Source organism: Lampetra planeri, chromosome 49 (assembly GCF_965212315.1).
Source record: "Lampetra planeri chromosome 49, kcLamPlan1.2.h2, whole genome shotgun sequence".
Classification (NCBI taxonomy): Eukaryota; Metazoa; Chordata; class Hyperoartia; order Petromyzontiformes; family Petromyzontidae; genus Lampetra; species Lampetra planeri.
The window spans coordinates 9,212,218-9,235,739 of record NC_136155.1 but is presented as its reverse complement, the minus strand read 5'-3'; the positions used below and the strand labels follow the sequence as shown (position 1 = coordinate 9,235,739).

The following is a 23,522-nucleotide window of genomic DNA, read 5'->3' as shown; positions in this document are numbered from 1 at the left end:
AGTAGTTCAGACCCCACACACACGTGCTGCACGTGCAGTGCTGCATACAGTAACACATTTATTTTTACTTCTTTTGAACTGTACATAGCCAACCGTGTTAAATAGGAGATGCGGAGGAAGGACAATCAATTCAACATAAAAAGCAGTTCTAAAGAAATTAGTCATCAACCTAGATTTTTGCACACACAGCATCAGGAATAAGGCCCCCCCTACACTGTAGTCAAATTCTACACGATTTAAGGGCAGCAAAAATAAACAAATTCAAGCATTTTGGCTGAAGAGGCAATTCCATAGCAAGACTTTAGTATTTTGCTCATCTCATCTTAATGTGAAGCACATGCTGGGATTACTGCTTTGTGCTGCTGTTGAAGATGTGTTTCTGTGCGTCTGTTACCAGGTTACTTGTAAATGACCCCAGCAAAGATCCCCGTATGGCCATCCAGACTGGGGGTAAATTATATCAGCGAGCACCTATTAAGGCTGGCACGGCACATGAGTGGCCAACACTACATTTGGCCGCCTTTGGCTCCCCATTGGTGATGTTTACACACCGCACCAAGTACTCGTTTGAAGTTTAGTTGATAATGGTAAGACCCAGGACCGGTTCAGATATTTCGTCACTGATGTTGGCCATGGGCGAGAATTGAACTCGGGTCGCTGGGTTCATATCGCAGCACGCTAACCACTGCTCACCGTGGACAATAGGTACACACGCACACACCGCGGGGGGACCGGGCTGTGGGGACGCTGTGCAGGAGGCAGTTACCGACTACTCCGCTGGCGTCGCATGGCGCCATCGCAGCGGCATTCACACACTCCTCGAAAAGCCGTCGCCTCAGCTGCTCCAGGCTGAGGCAGTCAAAGGTCATCTCCTCACGAGGCCGGGCCTTTGGCTCGCACGGGCGCATCGGGAGGTCCCCGATGACATCGTTGAGCAGACTGGAGTCCGACGAGCGTGGCTTTGAGTCAGCGGGCAGCTGCTGCTGCTGCTTCGCTGCCGTGGGGACAGACTTCAGCGCTTGCGTTTTGGTGTCGCAGGTCACTCCGTCTAAAGGCGGCGGCGACGGCATCGCTGTCCCCGAGGGAGGATTTTCTCCCAGGTTTTTAAGAATGGACTCCTCTGAAGAGGACATCTCATCGTTATGAATCAAGTCGAGGTTAAGTGACTCCTGAAGCTTCTGCAGTGAACTTCCACAAGCTCCATGCAAAGCTTTATTTTCATCCGAAGAGTATTTTACCCCCGGGGTTTCATCTGCTAGTTCCTGCTGAGTGACGTCCACTTCCATTTCACAAACCGTATCAGCGGAGCTCACCTTCTTGCTCTTCTTCGGCTCAATGGAATATTGTGCTTTGTGTTTGTGTTTATGCTTGTGTCTCTTTTTGTGCAATTCAGGATCACTCTCAACAGAGTTGGTAACATCTGGACTCATTTTTCTTTTTTTCGGTTTTATTTTCCCGTCTTCAAGGTTTTCTTTATTTGGTAGACATTTCGAGTCGGCCAATTTTTCACCACACAGACTCTTCACAGGCACCTTGCTGACCCCAGCCTGCACACTTTCATACTCGCTCGGCACTGAAATATTAGGTTTTTCACTTGGCTTGTTTCCTTCAACAGCAGATAATTTTAACCTATACACCAGCACTACCAGTTTTCTGCATCCAACTATTAGTTTTTGTGTTTTTTTATATTTTGATTGCATATATTTGGGACTTATACCTGAATATTTAGAAGCTGTTGACATCAAACCAACAACTTGATTTTGAAGCCCTCCTTCACAAGCGGTCTCCTGGCTATACACGTTCGGCATCCCGCCACTGTGATGAATGACACTCCCAGTGTCAGAGGTCACAGAGCCCTCCCAATCTAGTTCCACCTTGACCGAGACGTTCCTCATGCCAGGGAGGTTGTTGTTGCGTTGTTTATCGCTTTGGTAGGATTTTAAATATTCTTCATTGTCAGACAATCTTTCGATTTTCACAACAGCACAGGTAGCTTCGATTTCCATGGCTTTCTTGGAATTGGTATTGTGGTTAGAGTGATGCATTGATGAGAAATCACTTTTTTCCTCCTCAGGGCTTGGACAAAGCCTTTCAAGTTGCTTCTCCCTCACCACTGCAGACTTCTTTGCTGGTTCTGTATTCTCGCAATGCTTCCGGGAGTCGCCCTCTGGCTGTGACATATGATGGCGGTGCTTGGATTTGCTGCGTTTCTCCGATTTGTGGCGGCGCTCCGACTTATGGTGGTGCTTCCGCGCCGATTTGGACTTGCTGGCCGATGTTTGGTCTGTGCTGCTCTGCTCGTCTCTCAGCTTGGCCTTCTCGCCACTCTTTTCTTTCTTCTTCTTCTTCCTTTTCTTCTGCTGATGAGATTTGCCTGGCGATGCCAACGTTTCATTTTTTTTCTCAGATTTATTTTCTTTCTTATGGCTCAACGTCACAGAGTCGTTGGCAGAGTGCAACTTTAGGGCCTGGAAAAATACAAGAACTTCATAAAGATGCCATTGTAAAGTCAACAGGAAATACAACAACACATGACACAAACACCCACGAGACTTGCACTAATAATTTACAAGATGAATTACCCTCAAACACTCACATCTAAAACAAACTTTACGTTTATAAACTGAAAAATACAAAATATTGCCAAATTATAAAGAACAGTCAGATTTTGGTTCAAACGATATTAACCTAGGCATAAGGTACTTTCCTTTTGGAGTCACCGATGGGTTAGTTTGCAATATCCACCACTGTAAAATTCTCCCACGAGAAGGCTTTACAATAGTGGGACTCTTGCTATGTTATATTCATCATTGTAACTCCATGGGCTCCACAACGAGTTCCACTGCTGTAATTTATTGTAATGTTGCCAGTGATTAACCTCGGTAAACGTCTCAACTAGTCTGACTACCCGTTTAATATGTTGATACTTTTTCTTAAAGTCTTAGTGTGGCTCTTCCAATTTGAGTAAAAAAACGATATTACTTCTAAATGTTTTACTTGCACCTTTTTTATGACAGCGTGGATGAATGACTACATTAAATGATTTTTCATCTATATATAGAAAAAAGGGAAATTTGTTAATATGTGTTTCTGTTCGAAATGTTTAGCATACTTCCCGACATGCAACAAACTTGAAATTTGGCATGTGGGTAGCTTCCAGACTATACACAATGCAAAAAGTATAAAAATAGAGATTTGTATTTTGGGGGGCGGGGGGGCGCAATAATGCATATATTTTGCACGGCAAGTGAGCCGTGATGTCACATCTGTGATGTCACCCGCATGCGGCAGCGTTACGCAGTGTGCCTGCTGACGTCACGCATTCCCCTCACCCTCCGCGTAGGCCGTGTATCCCGCACAAATGCGCGGCATAGCAGTCTCAATTTTCTAAGTCAACGCGACTATTTTCACCCCCCCCGCAAGCCCTGTTTGTGTGAAGCAGCAAAAACTCTCGAACGCTGAGCTCTGACGTCATTAAATTTGCACAGCTTATGCTGTCTGGAACTTCTAAGGGAATTTCCTTGAGTGAAAAACATCCAATTTAGTTAAATTGATTTGTTTCGGATTTTTTCTTTCTTGCAAGCATCAATCTTTTTCAGGGTTTTCCACTGAAATATGAAGGAATATTAAATGAATCCAAGACAAGAATCCAAGTCCCGGGCAAAGCCGGGTAGTAAAGCTAGTAGTCTACAAAGGGCAGGCACAATGGTAATTGACATTCATTGGTCTGTCTAAGAATATGATTTTAGTCTGCATGTGGTTGCCGGTGGTTGACACGATTATAAAACCCTGCTCACCCCCATGTTTGCTTTGCCTCTAGGTTGTTCATTATTCTGCTCCCAATTATCTTTGAGAACACTGTAAATTCGTGTTATCGTAGGCTGAAAAGGCTATCGTCATTCCAGTCGGATTTCTCTTTTTTGCATGATTGGGGGCTTCTCAAGAGAATGATTCAGGCATCAAGAGAATATCTGATCAAGAGAATATCTGTTGCGATCGAAACGTCGTGATCTATTATTTTTTCTACCTACGTGACTTTACCGAAAGACCCAAAGAGTATAGATTCCTGCAGTCATGAAAGCTTCAAATCAAGATTACAATGACATACTGTTACAAATGGAAAAGTGTTCTGGTCTTTAACATCCACTTAATAGCCAGTACTGTACATCAACTTAATAGTGGATATACAAATGTACAGTATTGTGCAAATGTACAGTACTGTACATGTAGAGTACAGCCACTGGTAATTCCTGATTTTAAGAATCAAAAACGGCACCGGTGCAAACCATCCGAGTGCCGGGTTTGTAAACCATCACATATTGTTTCATACTCTACCAAAAGTTGGAAATCCTGCTATCATACCTGGAGTGCAGCACCCAGTTCCCCCCTCGCTCTACTCGATGGAATTCACCGTAAAGCAGCAGTCAGGGTGATTGACGATCCAGCATTCAGACTCACTCCAATCACATGATCACCGGTGGTCAGCCGCTTCGTCGTCACTCTTCTATTGCTAATACCGTGGTTACTGTTCCTCCACGCATGTTGAGAACGCGGTCTCCCATACCGACTGTTTTGTCTCATCCACAATGCGTGTGTTCAACCGCAATACTGCAGATCACAACTCAACTCAACCACCCAGCTGCCACACCTGCAGGTCAAAATACTTATCTTTCTGCTTCTTCCCTTGCACTAATCCACGTTAGAATATCGTCCCATCGTTTATTCCCCTCACACTAAGTTCAGACAATTAAACAAATATATGTTAACGCTTATCTATTACAACTTTGTGCCGTTTGTCTCTGGCCATTTTAAGTATTTGGGCCTGTTCTCAAAAACTGTAATGAAGCAATGTTTCCCATAAGTCAGTACAAGGTGACATACGTTGTGTTTTGATGAAAAAAATAAGAATAGGCTTTATCCTTTCTGACAATAATACATGCCATTAAATCTGCATTAACCACACGTACTTGCGGAAAAATACGCAAACACGCTCTGATAACATAAGCATCGTTTTTGAAACTGATTGGCCTACACCAGAGACGGCGTTTTTTATGGCCTTGTCTCACCAGTGTTGGACCACAGAACGCCAAAAGGCGGACAGTACAACGGCAATGCAAGTACTGTATTAATAGCTCGGGTTGAACAATCATATCTATGGGACCTTTTGATACTGTCAAAACGGTCCCATAGACACCACTCTGCTTGTCCATGCGGGCCGAGGCGTTGGGTCGCACCTTCCTGTTGTGGTAGAACTGCTGCAGGAGCTCCTCGCAGCCCCCGAGGTTCTCCTTGGGCTCCCACGTATCCTCCTCGGGCGAGTAGCCACGCCAGCGAACGCGAAACTGCTGCTCGCCCTGTCACACAGTCCATCACGCCGCACAAGTCACCCAAGATTACAATGAAATCCTCATCAAAACGATGACACCGCACGCACGCAACCCTGGTCGTGTCAATAATCACACCGTTGCAACCCAAACTACGGACCATATATTAAACCCACACGTACAGAGATGACATGGAGACTCATAAGAGATACAGACTCGGAGATGCACTGAGATAGAGAGACCCATATTAAGAGAACCACAGCCTCACACAAAGGTACATTAAATATGTGTAACCGTAGCGAGACTGTGGCCATGCCACCCAAATTATGGACCACACAGTAAAACTACTGCACTTTAGTCTGCAATCCTTCAACGGAGGATCAACAAAACGGCACTCTCTCTGCTGAAACCCACTCAGCAGACCTCGACATTGGCATTACATGCCAACATCTCCTGAACAAATTGCTGTGTCCCAGCTGGCGCGGGAGAACACTCGCAAAAAAACACTCATGACCCCAACGATGGATATGACGACTTCAGCGTCGCGATTTGCCCCAAAAGGGGCAAATCCGCAACCTCAGGACAGTTAAATTTCGATTTAAAGCTTTCGTGACTGCAGGGATTCATCTTCTTGGTTCTTTCGGTAAAGTCACGTAGAAGGGAAATATTATGATTATTATGTTAAATGTTTTATTATTTTATTATTTCCCTTCTACGTGACTTTACCGAAAGAACCAAGACGACTCAGGACAGTTATCAGTCGCTGCGCGTGTCTCTGCGGGGAGCGCCTGGCGGGCGTTCTCAACAAAAATTACAACTATAAACTTTGTTTTATTGTACTGTACCAGGTAAGGGCCCCGCTGAGCTATATATCGTAGCTCTTTTTAAGAAGCGTCCCGGCCACAACAGGATAGCTTAACGAAGTGGGCTCATCGCGTGTAAATACATAAATGTGGAGGGGGGACCTGAGAAAAATCCACGCGTCCGCGGGGGGAGAGAGAGACACGCAAACTCCAACTATACAGCAGGCGTCAGGGTCGGGCGCACCTCGAAGGTCCTGGTGTCCACGATGCTCTCCACCTCGTACTCTCCCTTCTCCTCTTCTTCTTCACCCTCCTCGTCCACATCTCGCGCAGACTCCGCTGTGGCGTCGTCATTATCGCCGCCGCCACCACCGCTGCTGCCAGAGTCCAAGAGAGCGGCCATCGCGACCCCCCCCCCGCAAGCCCTCGCCTACGGCCAATCACCGGCTCGGTTCTATCGTGGGACGATGCTCGGCTCGGCCAATCGGCGCATCCGATGTAGTTCGTTTTTTTCCCACGTGGGGAGCGGTGGCGCAACAGTTAGCGCGGCGGCGGCGAGCCGAGTTCCATTGCCCGCTCACTGCCACCAAAAGCGGTTGCGACGATTATCTGAATGGGTCCCTGGCCCCCCTATGTAGGTCGACTCAGCCTCAGATGAGTGCTTGGTGCGTGTATCTAAACGTCGCCACTCCATAGCTGTCAACCCATACGGTTTACCCCGTATTCCTGCGTACAGCCGTTTCAATACGGGCAGACAAAATGTGTGTTTTTCCGTTATGATGGGACTTTGTAGGAGGAACGTTGAGATTTATAAGGGCACGGGGTGACCAATACGGTCTGTAATAAAGTAGGCACTGATAAGAGGTTGACAGGTGTGCCACTCTAGGGAGACAAAGGCGGCCGGGCGGGCGTGTTGCTAGACCACCCACCCCTCGTGTGCCACAACGCCGGCCTTCATATGCGCCGCTGCTACTCGCTACTAACAGCACTTGCCCCAACAGTCTGTTAAGGCTACACGGGGGATCTTTGTCTCTGTTACCGAAGATATTTCTATCGACTGACCATTGCCTTGTGAGAATTCGATCAATTTTAAGTTTGTGGATAAATTTAACACGTAGGCTTTCGCGACCAATATACTTGAGGTTTTTTTAAGTTAGATCGCGTAAATATATGTAATTGTGTCGTTAAAACCCGCCACCACCCGAGTACAGCACATCGGTGTGTTGAAGAGCCAAGCCACAACATTAATCATGATGAAGCTAGTTGTAATTACTGGCAAAACGTCGTACTCAGATTGTAAATGTGGCTTGGCTCTCCAACACACCGGTGTGCTGTGCTAGTGACGAATTGGCATGTTATGTTTATGTGACAACCCTTACAAGTTGGCTGTGTCGGGTGCTGGCGGGTTTTAACGACACATTTACGCGATATAACCCAAAAAAACCTCTATTATACGTGGCGAAATCCTATGCATACGAGGGGATACATTTTTATTTGCACCGTACATAGCGTGTTTCATTAACGGGGAACTGCAGACGAGCGGGAAGACAGCTAGATCCGGCGTCAACGATTGCCCAAGCTCCGTAGTCCTAGTCCTATTGAGATGTTTGGCCATCTCCATCAAAACATAATGCTCAAGAAATTACAGATTTGACAAAACCCTGCTGTGCAATACCACCGGGGTCCTAGTTGGTAGATGCCAAAATGTGTTTGACATTGACGCCTTCAAGCTACTGCCACAGTCCATACCTGTCAACCCCTTATCACTTCCCTACCTTATTACAGTCTAATTCAGACCTTATTGGTTACCCCATGCCCTGAAACAATATCAACGTTCATCCTACAAAGTCCCATCACAAGGGAGAAACTCAACCAAATTGACTATTTGTTTGCCCTATTGAAACGGCTGTACGTCGTATGGACCTGAACACTCCCTATACTGTACAAGAATACGGGTAAACCGTATGGGTTGACAGGTGTGAGTCTCTGAGCCTCTTCAACCTAACAGCATGATGCTTAGGGGCCGTCCATAACTGACGTCACGCGATTTTGTACGATTTTTGACTCCCCCCTCGGCACACGACGTCGCAAAAAGTCAGACCCCCCTCAAATATGACGTCACAAAGCTCTCCCCCCCCCCCAAACAGGAGAAAACATTTATTTAAAGGAGAAAACATGTATTAAAAAGTCTAATTAAGTAGAACGTGTTGTCTATATTTATTTAAAGTTGCGCATTTTGATGTGACGTCACATTTCTCAACCCCCCCCCCTCGTCACACATCGTCACAAATGTCTGACACCCCCCCCCCCCCCCAGGTGCGTGACGTTATCTATGGACGGCCCCTTACTTCACCCATACGTACAGATTCCCGAGTGCTTGTAACGAAGAACCATTTATTTTTCTTCATTTAGAGAGACGAGCAGAGCCGCAGGTAAAAAAACGTTGCAGATTTTTTATAATGCTTGTTTTTTTTTATTTTAAATCTAATCTCATTTAAATCGAAGAGTAGCTTTGCTGACTTTTGATCTGTTGAGTAATAAATTATTTTTGCATGTTTTATACTTGTGTAATGCGGGCGTAAGCGACCTTCCGGAGGTGACGTCACGGGGGGTGGAGTCATGTGACGTGGGGGTAAGGTTCGGGGCTTTAAGCGGGTAAACCGGAAGGGGAAGGTAGTCGGGGTGTGAGCGGAAAAGAGTGAGGCCACGCGGGCAAGTGTGGAGAGGGGGGGCGCCGACGGCGATCGGGAGCCAACCCCGAAGAAAAGAGGAAGCTGCGGAGTGGTGTGCAGCTGGGGAGGAGACAGCCAGGAGGGCTGCGTGTTAGAGGCAGCGGTGTGGCTGCCAGGAGGAGCTGCGGAGAGAGAGAGAGAGGGGGCTGCTTGTTAGAGGCAGCGGTGTGGCTGCCAGGAGGAGCTGCGGAGAGAGAGAGAGAGAGCAAGAAGCTGTGAGAGCTGCGGAGGGAGAAGAGCAGCAGAGAGTACAGCCAAGGGGGGCTGTGGGAGAGAAACAGCAGCGGAGCTGCTGTTGTGGATCGGGCCGACATTGGAGTCAGCACCGTGGAGAAGCTACAGAGTAAAGACAGCCGTGTGGGTGTACAGCACGAACCGAATAATAAAGGACACTGAGCCAGACATCGTGGTCCAGTCGTTTATTACACTGGTGTCGGAAGTGCAACGGCATGTCGAAACAAGTGAGGAAGAAAGTTAATCCGGCGCCTGCATCGGCTTCTTCGTCCGACGACGACGAACTCCCTCCAACCACGGATCCTGTTGGGGTGGTGGAGGAGAGCCAGGCTGAGGCGACCACGGGAACGGGAGTGGAGGATGTTGGCGCGGTGGCGGGTCCGTCGACATCATCAGACGCGGATCAACGATGGCAAGCGATGGCGGTACAACTGGAGGCACTTAAGGACGTCCTGGCGCATCTATGCCATCTCGTCGCGCCAGGGACGATGGATGATGCAAGTGGTGCTCCGCGGGCCGCCACGTTGCCTGTCCTGCCGCCGCCATTGCCCACGCGGCAAGAGGCCGCCATTTTGCGCGCTCCGTGGCGCCAAACCGCCATCTTGGCCACGCCGCGGGCCGACGCCATTTTGAATTTGCCATCACAACCACCACCATTGGAAGACGGCGGGAAGAGGAGTCGGAGTCGCCACCTTACAACGGTTAAAGAATTTTCCGTCGGTGGGGACTGGAGCGCGTTCGCCTGCCGCTTCTTGGCGGCGGTACGCACAGCAAGATGGACCGATGCGGAGGCTTTGGAGGTGTTGCCGACTCTCCTGGACGACGAATCTGTCCGATTCTTCCGTTCCATAGCGACCGATAAGAAGGCAACTTTATGTGGGGTTTTTCAAGAAATGGCCGATGCTTATGAGCCACCAGATGATGCGCATCGGCGATTCGCTCAACGACAACGAGCACCAGAGGAGTCGCCCGTGGCGTTCAGGGGTGCGGTGCTGGAGCTGGCCATGGCAGCTTATCCTGAGACGCCACAGGACCTGCTTGAGCCTCTCATATTAGGGAAAATGTTGGAGCTGTCTCGGGATCTAGGGATCCCCATGCCTGTGTGTGGGCATGAGAAGCTAACTTCCCGGATGGCTGCTAAGTGTCTCGATGCGCAATTCAACCTCCGTCGCTGGAAACAAGTGACGGCGTGGACGGGGGGGCCCGTCAAAGATGGGGATGCGCTGGGATGGAACCCTGCGCAGGCCGTCTATGTTCCGGATGACCGGGGCCCTCAACAACTGACGGCCGCCTCCGCTCCATGGACGGGACGGGCCGAAGATAAGAGGATTAGGCACCGATTTTTTGGCTAAGATGCCCATTTTGATCAAAATCAATGAGAATTGTATTGAACTGCCGGGGGCCGTAAAATCTCGTTTCTGCCGTCGCCCTGGGGGCGACCTGCTTCGGCCGTACAAGTGCAGGCGCTGTCCGTCGCATCTGTGGACATCCCACCTGGTACACAGATGCTTATACCCTTGCGGTATCGGAAGCCCCTGCCTGATCGGCTAGGAGCAGTAGGGGTCTTGTTGTCACCGTCCGCCACGATAACAACCGGGTTGGCGTTAGTGGGGGCACAGACCATCGTCCGGCCGGATCAATTACCGTTTTTACAGGTGCTTAATGCGGGGGGAGAAAACGTCCGTGTCCCGGCCGGTACGGTTGTGGCACATGCCACTACGGCGTTTGCGACCCATGATTGTCCACATAGCCGGGGAGTTGTTGCTGGGGTTTCCGAGCCAAGGAGTTCGGATGATCGTTGGGTTGCTCAATTATGTGACGAAAATTCTTCCCTGTCCATGGAGCAACGTGGTGCGCTGCGTAAATTGTTGTTGACATATTCCGATGTGTTCAGCTCCGATGATTTGGATTTGGGCCGCACTTCCTTGCTTTACCATCACATTGAGACGGGCGATGCTGCCCCTATTCGATTAAATTCGCATCGGATGAGTCCTGCGGAGCGAGAACACGTACGGGGGGCAGTGGAAGACATGTTGGCTGCGGACATTATATCGCCATCTAACAGCCCATGGGGCGCTCCAGTCGTTTTGGTTAAGAAGAAGGATGGCAAATTGCGATTTTGTGTTGATTTCCGCAAATTGAATAAGATATCGGTGGCAGATGCGTACCCTCTGCCGCGTATGGATGACTCCCTCGACGCATTGTCGGGGGCTAAGTTCTTTTCCACACTGGACCTCTCTTCGGGATTTTGGCAGCTTCCCCTTGACGAGTCCTCACGGGAGAAAACCGCATTCCGTACGCCTCAGGGGTTATTTCAATTCAACTGTCTCCCGATGGGATTGAATGCGGCCCCTGCTACATTTCAAAGATTGATGGAGCTCGTTTTGACGGGGTTGCAGTGGGAGACATGTCTTATATATTTGGACGATATCATTGTCTTCAGCCGCACATTCGATGAACATTTGACGCGGCTGGAGACAGTGTTTACGAGGATGCGTTCTGCCAAATTGAAATTCAAACCAAAGAAATGTCACCTACTGCAACGGTCCGTCCGCTATTTGGGGCACATTGTGAGCGCTGAGGGAGTGTCCACGGATCCGGAAAAGACGGCGTGCGTCCGGGATTGGCCGACTCCGGCCACCGTGGGGGATGTTCGGCGGTTTTTGGGATTTGCCTCGTATTACCGAAGATTCGTGCCGGGTTTTGCGACGATTGCGAGGCCCTTGCATCTCCTTACGGGTAAAGGACGGAAGTTTGTTTGGGGACAGCCGGAGGAGGCGGCCTTTCGGAGTCTGCGTGATCTATTGGCCACGGCCCCAACATTGGATTATCCCGATTTCGATCACCCATTCATTCTTGATACGGACGCGAGTGACACAGGTATTGGGGCGGTGTTATCACAGTCTAAAGGGGGTGTAGAGCGTGTCGTGGCGTATGGTAGCCGAGTCTTGTCTCCTGCGGAAACCCGCTACTGTGTCACTCGCAGAGAACTATTGGCGGTTGTTTTTTTCCTACGGCAATTTCGACCATACCTCTACGGTCGTTCTTTTATTGTGCGTACGGATCATGCGGCCTTGCAATATGCCCTTAAAATTGACCAGCCATCCGGACAGTTGGCACGTTGGTTGGACACGCTACAGGAATTTTCCTTCCAAATTCAACATCGGAAGGGTGTGCGCCATGCGAACGCTGACGCACTTTCCAGATTACCGCGGCGCGGCCCTTGTAAATGTGAGTCGAGGACGCATAGGTGTTCGCCGATTCCAAACCCCCCTCAGCCGCTCACGCTGGCCGTCGAGAAGTCGGACACTCCGATGGAACCGGGACCGGCTGACGGGGTTTTGAATCTGCCGCGGTCTGTCTGGATCCGGGAACAGATGATGGATGAGTCATTGGTGTCCTTGCGGAAGCGGTCTGCTAAGGACAATGGGAGTCCGAGTACGGCTGTGGGGCCGCAAACCGCTCTCCGAGATGGTCTGCTTATGTGGCGGGAGGGGTTCCAGGAACGTTGGCGCCTGGTGGTACCAACGTCCTTGCGGTTCGAGTTGATTAGAACCCTCCATTGTGACACTCTCTTACATTTAGGGGTGCAGAAGACCTTGTTGACGTTGCAACGTCATTATTTTTGGCACGGCATGGCGACAGATGTCGTAGGGCACGTGCGCGCGTGCCCTGCGTGTGCACAACGTAAGCCGCCGAAACATCCTTACGTGCCGCCTCTCCAGTCGAGTCAGGTGTCTCGAGTCAATGAATTGGTGGCACTGGACATATTGGGACCTTTTCCACCATCGGCGAGGGGTAATAAATATTTGCTGGTAGGGGTTGAGTACCTCTCCCGTTGGCCGATGGCCTGGCCGTTGCCCGATCAGTCGGCCGCGGCCATTACCGACGCCTTTTTGTTTGGGTATATTATGGATAAGGGGGCGCCTGAGAGACTCCTCACGGACCAGGGCAGGAATTTCTCTTCTAAATTATTGGCGGAAGTGTGCGCGGGCCTTGGGACTAAGAAAGTACGGACATCCCCATACCATCCGCAGACGGATGGTATGGTTGAACGGCTGAACAGGACATTGTCTGCCATGCTTTGCCATACCGTGAGTGAACAACAATCAGATTGGGATCTGCACATCCCCGGGGTGCTTTCGGCGTACAGGATGACGCCTCATGCGGCTACAGGATATTCGCCGTTTTACCTTATGTATGGTCGGGAAAACGTGCCGCCGGTGGATGTGCAATTGGGAACTGGGGTGAAGGGACCTCGGAAACCACTTCCTGAATACATCCAGGACACGGTTCGCCGAGTCACGGAGGCGCGGGAGAATGCCCGCGTGGCTACGGCCAAAGCCCAGGCCCGGAACGAGCGATATGCGCGACGGTCTGAGGGGGAGTGCCCTTGGAAGGTTGGGGACCTAGCCTGGCTTCATTGTCCACAGGTACGTCCGGGGACCTCGCCGAAATTGCACAAACCCTGGCATGGTCCCGTACGCCTCATTGCGGTTCCCAACCCACAGACAGCACGCGTCCAGATTGGGTCTCGTCGCTGGGTTGTGCATACGTCGCGCTTGAAACCATATGTTGCTCCCTTACATGATGCGTCATCCCCCAATATTGCCTTGCCGGGGTCTGTTGCTGCTGACTCTCCCCTGCCTGCGTCCATTGATCTCGCTAGAGCGCCTGTCGTACCTGTTCCAGACAGGCCGGCCGTGACATTGCGGGGGACGAGGGGCCCTGCTCGGAGGACGCCTGCCAGGTCTGCGGGACCTTCGAGCCCTGCAGCCCTTCCGACCCAGCTGCGGGCACGGTCACAGGACAAGCCCAAGACTAACTCTTTAGAGACACGGGACGGCGGTGGACTTCCAGCTGCGACAGGGGGATTACCTCCTGTCGTTCCTCGACTTTCATCGCGTTCCCGTTCTGCGAGTGGGCCGCCGACCGTCCGGGACGGGCCGGCGACCCGCACACGTTCCAAATCGCTTACGTTTCGTTGATTGTTGCTGTCTTGTTATTTTTTTCTTACAGTTGTATTTATTGCATGCTTTTGTACGATCGTTGATGTTGATTGCGTTGTTGTTGTTCTTGCTGTTACATTATATGCTTAGTGTCCTTTAGGGGGGGAAGCTCGGTTCGCCGCATTACGATTTGCTATTGGTCAGCCGAGGGCGGCTGGGATTTTTCTACGGGGGAGGGTGGTGTAATGCGGGCGTAAGCGACCTTCCGGAGGTGACGTCACGGGGGGTGGAGTCATGTGACGTGGGGGTAAGGTTCGGGGCTTTAAGCGGGTAAACCGGAAGGGGAAGGTAGTCGGGGTGTGAGCGGAAAAGAGTGAGGCCACGCGGGCAAGTGTGGAGAGGGGGGGCGCCGACGGCGATCGGGAGCCAACCCCGAAGATAAGAGGAAGCTGCGGAGTGGTGTGCAGCTGGGGAGGAGACAGCCAGGAGGGCTGCGTGTTAGAGGCAGCGGTGTGGCTGCCAGGAGGAGCTGCGGAGAGAGAGAGAGAGGGGGCTGCTTGTTAGAGGCAGCGGTGTGGCTGCCAGGAGGAGCTGCGGAGAGAGAGAGAGAGAGCAAGAAGCTGTGAGAGCTGCGGAGGGAGAAGAGCAGCAGAGAGTACAGCCAAGGGGGGCTGTGGGAGAGAAACAGCAGCGGAGCTGCTGTTGTGGATCGGGCCGACATTGGAGTCAGCACCGTGGAGAAGCTACAGAGTAAAGACAGCCGTGTGGGTGTACAGCACGAACCGAATAATAAAGGACACTGAGCCAGACATCGTGGTCCAGTCGTTTATTACACTTGGATGTCAGGTAAAACAATGACAATTCTTCAACATAGACCCACATTGCAGAGCTACTCCATTTGTGAGAAAATAATCCACTTTTTTCCAGATGCTCGTTATGTGCCATGCCTCCCCTGTGATCCGCGATCTTAGAGTGGATCAACGGAGTCACATTGGCTCTTTCCCCCCAATAACTCGCGGCACACCGCGATGGTCCCAACACAATCTGGATGAACCTGTGCGTAGCGCCGCCGACTGGAGGTACCCCCCTCCCCACATCGATTCGGATTATTACCATACCTGATCAGTGCCTACCTTATGACAGACCAATTCAGACCTTATTGGTCACCCCTTGCCCTTATACATCTCAAAGAGCATCCTACAAAGTCCCATCACAAGAGAAAAAACACAAAACATAGATTTTTTTCCCGTATTGAAACGGCTGTGCACCATATGGACCTGAAAACTCAATTTCCCTGTACAAGAATACGGGGTAAACCATATGGGTTGACAGGTATGGTTGATGTGTAGGTTTTTTTTGGCAAGAAAAAACGTAAATTAACTTTCAGTTTGCACGTCTTTGCGGATATTTTGTGGCAGAATGTTCGCCAAGGGGCGTAGCGAGTGATTTCTTTGTTCTGAACTTGTGTCGTATGTCAGTGAAATTTTCAACTATGTGTAGTGACTTATATGGAGTTAATATGGTGCTTAGCGCCAGCGACTGTCACAAGAGTGGAAATGTACGTCTTGAGTCTCTCTCTGGCACCAGAGCGAATATGGCATGGAAGCGGGCCCTAGGGGCCATAGTTCTGGTGAGGGTCAGAGAGAGAGCAAGTGAGGACGTGGTACTCTGTGTGAACCCAGAGTGGACGTGGCCGGGGCAGGGTTGCAAGGGGGTCGAAAGGTGGCTTGAGGGATACGTGATATGGGCCAGAACCTTCGAGTCGGATCTAGAAGGGGGCGTGGTCGAGGGCGGAGCCAGGCCACGCTCAGGAGCATAAAGGGGCAGTCCCGAGAGGGGTCTGGGCTCTTTGTTGAAATGGAACCTGTTGGTGCTACGTCTCTTCGATCTTCGATCCTCGGTCTTCGGTCTTTGATGTTACGCTCGGCATCGTGGGTCAGGTAGCGTGTTACTGACTGACCCGGTTATGTAGTTACCCCGTTGTGGTCTAGTTAACCGTGTAGTTATCACCTAAATGTAGAACCAGTGTACGTTTATGTAGTCAGCCCTGTTGGGTCGTTAAATAAACGTGTTGCCTCCAACTCCAGTGTGTGCCTCCGTATAACACACTACATATGTGTAGTGACATCGCTGGATGTCACCATGCTGTGGGTGTAGTGCCAGCCCTACAGGACACGGTGTGTGGGTGCCGTCCAAAGGGGATGGTCGTGTGAGGCCATGGCACTCTGGTTGACCCGGGAGGACACGTGACCGGTTAAGATGAGAGAGGGGCCCCCAAGAGGGGGCTAGGGGGGTCACGTGATTGGGACCCAGGTCCTTCCCGATGGTTCTGGAAGGTGGACGTGGCCAAGGGCGGAGCTGGCCACGCCACAGAGAATACAAGCCGAGTCCTGAGAGGGACCGGGGTTGTTCATCCTGGGAAAATAACCCTTCGTCTACGATCTCCGTTCTACGAGTCTTCTAGCACGTGGACCCGGGCAGATGCTGTTGGTCCCAGGTCCATAGTAACAGTTACGTGGTAACTAGTGTAGTTAGCCAGGTGGTCACCACCGAAGGTTGTTATTCTGTTAAGGGGAAGTTACCCCATGTGTTGGAACTAAATAAATACGCTGCCTCGAGAGTCTATGTCTGCGACTCAGTTGAACCCACTACATATGTGTAGTGGTGATACGCGCTGGGGGTATACGTCGTGTGCCAGCGCGTATGTACGTGTGTGTGTGGTGACGCGCGCTGACGGGGAGGAGCAGGCGTCAGCGCGCGGATGGGGGTAGTGCTGCTGATTGGCTGTGTGCCGGTGACGCGCTGAGAGGGAGTGATCGGGTGGCAGCGCGGTGTGATTGGTCGAGGAGTGGAAACACGCGCTGGGCGGAAACGGATCGTAGAGATAGCGCGTGGTGATTGGGTAACTGAGGAGCGGTGCCGACGTTGAGGTCCGCATCCGCTCCGTCTCCCGGGAGGAAGGGATATATAAGGTGATGCACAGAGGAGTAGGGGGGAGAAGTGGAACCATCTAGGAATGAAGACGAAGGTGCAGAGATAGAGCCCGCAGAGGAGAGTAATGGAGAGTAATGGAGAGTAATGTACAAGGTGTAGCCAGAGACAGAGGAAGGTCTACACGAGCCGAGTAATGTACAGTGTGTAGCCAGAGAGAGTGTAAGGTCTACACGAGCCGAGTAATGCATACGGTGTAGCCAGAGAGAGTGTAAGGTCTACACGAGCCGAGTAATGCATACGGTGTAGCCAGAGAGAGGATAAGGTCTACACGAGATAGGTACTGAAGAGTGTGTAGCCGGAGATGTAAGGTCTACACGAGACGGGTACTGAAGAGTGTGTAGCCAGATGTGTAAAGTCTACACGAGACGAGTGAAGAGTGTAGCGGAGGCGTAAAGTCTACACGAGACGAGAGAAGAGTGTAGCAGAGGCGCGGAGTCTACACGAGGCACAGAGAGTCAGCAGCACAGAATCTACGGGAGAGAAGAGGTCACGAGTTGTACCGTTGTATGGTGACCGTACTGTGAAGAAGAGAGGCCACGCGTTGTATCGTTACAAGTCAAGATTTAATAAAAGAAGTGTGTTCCCGTCAAAGGAGTTTCCTGCCGTCATTTCCAATACTTCATATGTATAAAATGTTCTCATAACCCCTTATCAGTTCCTACCTTATTACAGACCAATTCAGACCTTATTGGTCACCCCGTGCCCTTATAAATCTCAACGTTCATCCTAAAAAGTCCCATCACAAGAGAGAAACACAAATAGACAAACATTTTTTGCCCGTATTAAAACGGCTGTATGCTATATGTAGCTGAAAATTCAATTTCCCTGCGCAAGAATACGGGTAAACCGTATGGGTTGACACGGTATGTGTTACGACGGTACGGGCACGTTTACTGTTCAATGCAGATCAGCACATTGGATGAATTACACAGAACAGTGGCGCTAAGTACTGTCATAATTTAAGGTATTTTTTCATGGTAAAATGCATACATTGCCATGAAGGGGATGGTACACCACTCAAGAGTGTTACAGTGTTTAAATCATACCTTTGTTCATCCCCAAACTTGAAACAAACACGCAAATAGCCGTGATGAAGCTATACTTCATGCAACAACTATGTGATTGGTTGGAATGATGGTAGCAAGCGATGTTCTGATTTGTATGTGGTGATTGCGCGGGTGTTTTCTCATCCATGGCGTTTCTACTCTTCTGTCTCCCCCTGTGTACAAACGCCCAACAATTTGGTGCAGAACCCATATTCGAAGAAGGAGCTCTGTAGACTCATTTAGATTTTTCCTGAGTTTTTATTTTATTTTAAACTGGTGGTGCAGTAGTGCATCAATAAAAACAACTGGTGGTGCAGTAGTGCAGCAATAAAAAAGGGGTCCCAATGACTAATCCCTATTCGGCATCAGTTTCACAACAGATAGAATTTCCAACACCAAAAAACCTCATTACATACCTGTCAACCTATATGGTTTACCCGTATTAATGTACAGGGAAATTTAGTTTTCAGGTCCATACGGCGTACATCCGTTTCAATACGGGCAAAAAAAATGTCTGTTTCTCCCTTTTGATGGGACTTTGTAGGATGAACGTTGAGATGTATAAGGGCACGGGGTGACCAATAATATATGAATTGGTCTGTAATAAGGTAGCACTGATAAGGGGTTGACAGATATGTAATTTTTTTTATTTTACTTCAGGGCCTTTAAGCACGAAAGTTTGAAGTTCCTTCCCGATGCTGCACGATATTAAATTCTCCGGGCACGCCGCTCGCAGCTTCGTTCCTGGTGACGAACTCTTCCTCTTCCCATGGCTGTCGCCATCCCCTCTCCCCTCCCCGGCTGCTCGTGCTCAGCACCCAGACACTTCTTACTCGAGGACGTCGCCGTACTTGGTGCGTCCGGGGGCCGTCTCATGTTCAGAACCCGCGGACGGGGACGCTCCCTCCGGCCGCTCCACGGCTGAGGGGGAAACATACCGAGGGGACGGAGGAAATGGCGCAAAACAGTGAATTACAAACGTTTCACGCTGTCGTTGCTGCTGCATCATTTTGGAAACGTCTCATTGGTTCTCAACATTCCCCGTATCGCGCCTCACACCCCCTCCCCAAACCGAGGCCACTCGTTCTATATACTGAGATCATCAAGATGCATAGGAAAAAACACAGGTTTCCAACAATACTACTAGTAGTACAAAATATCATGAACGGCATTGTGGAAAACCGCAATTTAATAAATAAGCAGACAATCCGGTACAGTCTCTGCAACATGAAAAAAAGCAGTGATTGTAAATGTGCACGATCATCGCCGTTACCGTCTGTCAGATCTTGTGGCAGCTCTCCCTTCTCAAAGCGAATCCAGTTTTCTCCACACTTTCCCACCTCCCTGCGGGTGATGCTGTAACTGACGACCGAGCTGACCACTGCACGAGGCACGGGGGGACATGACGGAGAGCGGTCATTGCCATGGCGCAGGGCTCGACCCCAAACCCATTGGACCCACCAGGGCTGTTCAGGCAGTGTGGTTAGAACATTTTAATCCCAGACCATGGTCCTTGGGCTTCCTTCTCAAACTACGCTTGCAAGCACATACTTAGAGCCACGTGCTTAGTGCCACACTGGGCCACATACTCAGAGCCATACAGAGCTGGGACCAATTCCAGAACCAGATGTGAGGTCAACGCACGACACGCATGTTCTGCCTCTGTATCACTCGCTCAATTCAACCTCCCAGCTTAAATTTCGATTTAAAGCTTTCGTGACTGCATGGATTCATATTCTTAGTTCTTTCGGTAAAGTCACGTATAAGGGAAATAATAAAATAATGAAAAGAAAACATAATAAGATAAAATTCTCACGACGTTTCGGCCACAACGCAAGCAGCCGTCCTCAGGTGAAGAACAGGGCTGTCGGAAAGACAGCGACCTAATGAACATTGCTAAGCTTAGCAGCGTATTTTTAAGCTGGGTCGGATAATGAGAGAGCCTTGACAAAGGAGTTTACATATCAACAGATGAATTTAGCATATTGATGACAAATATGGGATTAGTCACTACTTGTGGAATGTGTAGGTGGTGGGGGGTCTCAAAGTTATATTATGCTAGTGAAGTACCGTTGAAGACGCTTGACACCAAGGTTGAGGCACACGTATGTTTATTCGTGTAAGCGGTCAGAACAGGACAGCACTAGAGGGGGTATCGGCCCCCTCACCCGGATAGCTGGGGATACTTCGCTAGCTATCCTGATCTGCCTCGTAGTCCTCCAGTTACTGGGCTAGGGGAGGCTGTCTGGGCCGACACTGGTTAGCCGGCCTACGGTACCCGGAGTCCCAGAGACTGACTCTGGGTCGCGGGACCACGCCACTGGCTCGGTCCTGCGCGGCCCTGACAAGGGCGGCGTCTCAGGTGAGTCCAGGGCTTCTAGCTAGACGGTCTTCAGTCTTCCTTCTCCATCCTAATACTGAGCCCCGATCTCTCCGGCTCATCCCCCTTTATACCCCTCAGAGGATCACAACCCCGGGCCACCCCCCAGGCTGCCCGGTGCGGACGTCGTTGCGGGCACCTCCCTGTTAGCACTCACGGAGCCCCGCCCCCTGTGCTTGTTTCCCGTGTGATCCCATGCATACAGCCCTACCCATACAGCCCCTCCGTAACAGCCCTACATCACCCCCCCCCTGTTGTGTATATGCCCCCCTTTTTAATATTTAAAATTAAATTTTTTTTAGAATTATTCTGCCAACATAGATAATATCATTTTTTTTAATAGACGCGGCAACGTGGGAACGAACACGCCCCCAAACTCCCACAGAGGCCCCCACACACAAACACAGATGTGCGCACACCTCATTTCAAAGGAAAGAGGGCATGAAAGAAGGGTAATCAAGATCATAAAAACTCCCCAAATTTCACACAGGAGGAACAAGGGAGGGGGGAATGGCAGGCAGAGGGTCGAAATGACACCCTCTCGTAAAAAAAACCTTGCAGGGCCGGGCACCGCGGAGGAAGAGATGGTTATGTTTTTAACAAAGAAACAGCATTGACGACAAAAAGCACACACGGGTCTTTGAACCATGTTAGATGCACAAGTAAACTTAGCCATGAAGATTAAGCAAACAGTATCCATCCTCACTCCAATTGGAAAGCAGACTACAGTCTGCACCAAAATCGCGACTCATCATTGTTAATTAAATACTGACATTATTTACCTTTAAAGAATTTCTACACGGCCGGGCCGAAGCATCGAAGAACAATTATGGCATATATTTCGCTCCAAAACAAAATTCCTAGCCGGGATAGCAGATTAAATAATCACAAGAAGTCAAATAATAAGTACGGAATTAAAGTGAATATCCTAGGAGCTAACGGCGAATAAGGCTCTCAAAATTAACCAAACACAACGACCCAGGGGAAGCAGCAACACGACCGTCTTTGTCTTTCCGAGAGGATCTCCACACGCAGGCACAAAAGCAAGGAAATGAGACCAATAAAACTCGCGGGCAATGGCTCAAAGGAAATTAACACGCTCTGGGAAATAAATAAATAAGCGCATGCGCCGGGTGCTTCCACCGTGGAAACAACCGTCTTTGTCTTCCCACAACACGGACAGCAAAAATTGCACACGCAAGGAATAACATCTCCATGAGAGATCGGGTCACGATGAAACATCGGGAACACGGTTTCGGCATAACTGGGGCATAATGGAAAAGTCGCATTTCAACTTCCAAACCAAAACAACTTAAGCTGTGTGAGACAAAAGATATGATCCCCGAGCGAGGGCGGAAATAATTAAGCTCGCTTAACGCGTAGGTTGTCGCGACAAATATTATTCAGTAACAAAAACATGGATTCGAATATCTCTTTTATATATATAGAACTCGACGCGAATCATCGGTCTGGCTAATGGATATCTTCGTTGGCGCCGTCACGAGCCCCCCCCCCCTTCCAGAACGACACATAGCTGTGTCTTCAAAGCTAATAAACACACGGACAAACACGCACGCGAAACACATGGACGGACACACACATACACACGGATGCAGATGGCCCCACCCACAAGAAGGTTTTATGACAGACTTTGAACAACTCGGGAAACTGAGTGGATATTCTCGATATAAGCCAAAAAAAAAATCCATTCAACACAGATCGTCAGGGCCTCTGGCCCCATCACACATCGTCAGGGCCTCTGGCCCCATCACACTTCGTCCGGGCCACGGGCCCCACCAAACAGATCCTCACCGGGGCTCCGGCCTCCATCTCTCTCACCGGGGCTCAGGCCCCCCATCTCATCTCGTCGCCAACAACGAAGGAGCTCTTCCGTCATCCAAAATGACGATGTTCGCGGGGTAGCGACGTGCATTGACAAGCTGAGGTCTGCACCACCTAAGAAGAATTACTACACTGAGCCGCCGAGCTGCGAGTGAAACGGACGGAGATTCCAGCTATCACTCTCGAGCCAACAACTTCAACCCAACGTCAATACCAGCAACGAACGAAAGCATCGTTCATCGCCAGAGCGACAACCAACGAGAACCGACTCGTCATCCAGCAGTGGAGAGAAAGAGCGAGCCACCGCGCCGTCAGCTACAAGAGCGCGCCACCGCGCCGTCAGCTACCGAGATCGCGCCACCGCGCCGTCAGCTACAAGAGCGCGCCACCGCGCCGTCAGCTACCGAGATCGCGCCACCGCGCCGTCAGCTACAAGAGCGTGCCACCGCGCCGTCAGCTACCGATAGCGCGCCACCGCGCCGTCAGCTACTGAGAGCGCGACACCGCGCCGTCAGCTACAAAGAACGCGACACCGCGCCGTCAGCTACAAAGAACGCGCCACCGCGCCGTCAGCTACCGAGGGCCGCCAAGCGCCGCCCAGCGCCGCCGCTCACCTCCCTGCGGAGAAAGTCGCGGCTGCAACCCGCACGGGCGAGAGGAATCTGCGAACCAGGGTCGTATCACCTCCCCCACTCACAACCTCCAGGAAGCACATACACACACACGCACACACCTACTTCCCGCGGGGCATGCAAGAATTTATCCAAGAGACAATCCACCTCTCTCACAATGGGACCAACCCTAGACAATCATCAGAAGACTAATTATAAAGTTTGAACACCAGCTGGCCGTAAGGAATCGTGGCCCTCTGAGTAATTAAGAATCCGTCGGTTATAAGAGGGTGAAGTTTTTTTTCTTGTTTTTTTTGTTTCTCTTATCGCATAAACGACCAATAGATTCGTCGATGCAAACTAAAACCCTCGAAATCCTCATTGCGAATCGACCGTGCACAAAGAGAGAAAATCTTGTCAAACCAGTTTTCTTTGTCTTAGAGTCTCGCGGAAGAATTAATTTAAAAAATCAGACTCGCTCTCCCCACACCCGCCCTCACATAGACCTTCGCCTCTGGGATACAATAAGTGCTGTTATTACCGCAAAATGAAGTGTGTCATGCTTGTTTTCAAACTCGGCCAGTCGCCGATTGTGATCGATACAAAA

The 23,522-nt window shown here is 50.3% G+C and overlaps 2 protein-coding genes across 6 annotated transcripts in view; both read right to left on the bottom strand.

Annotated features, from left to right (window-relative positions):
• Window positions 1-6,890, bottom strand: part of LOC144733994 (uncharacterized) — a 29,392-nt gene extending 22,502 nt beyond the window's left edge. For all 4 annotated transcript variants that reach the window (XM_078616021.1, XM_078616023.1, XM_078616022.1 and 1 more), the window contains exons 1-3: window positions 6,372-6,890; window positions 5,235-5,354; window positions 767-2,468 (exon numbers count right to left, since the gene is read on the bottom strand). In XM_078616021.1, the coding sequence (XP_078472147.1) occupies window positions 767-2,468; window positions 5,235-5,354; window positions 6,372-6,530 (1,981 nt within the window). In that variant the 5' untranslated portion in view covers window positions 6,531-6,890. The remainder of the gene's footprint in view (window positions 1-766; window positions 2,469-5,234; window positions 5,355-6,371) is intronic.
• An 11,430-nt stretch (window positions 6,891-18,320) lies between these two features.
• Window positions 18,321-23,522, bottom strand: part of TMEM141 (transmembrane protein 141) — a 43,497-nt gene continuing 38,295 nt past the window's right edge. For both annotated transcript variants that reach the window (XM_078616019.1, XM_078616020.1), the window contains exons 4-5: window positions 19,356-19,463; window positions 18,321-19,003 (exon numbers count right to left, since the gene is read on the bottom strand). In XM_078616019.1, coding sequence (XP_078472145.1) covers window positions 18,912-19,003; window positions 19,356-19,463 — 200 coding nt within the window. In that variant the 3' untranslated portion in view covers window positions 18,321-18,911. The remainder of the gene's footprint in view (window positions 19,004-19,355; window positions 19,464-23,522) is intronic.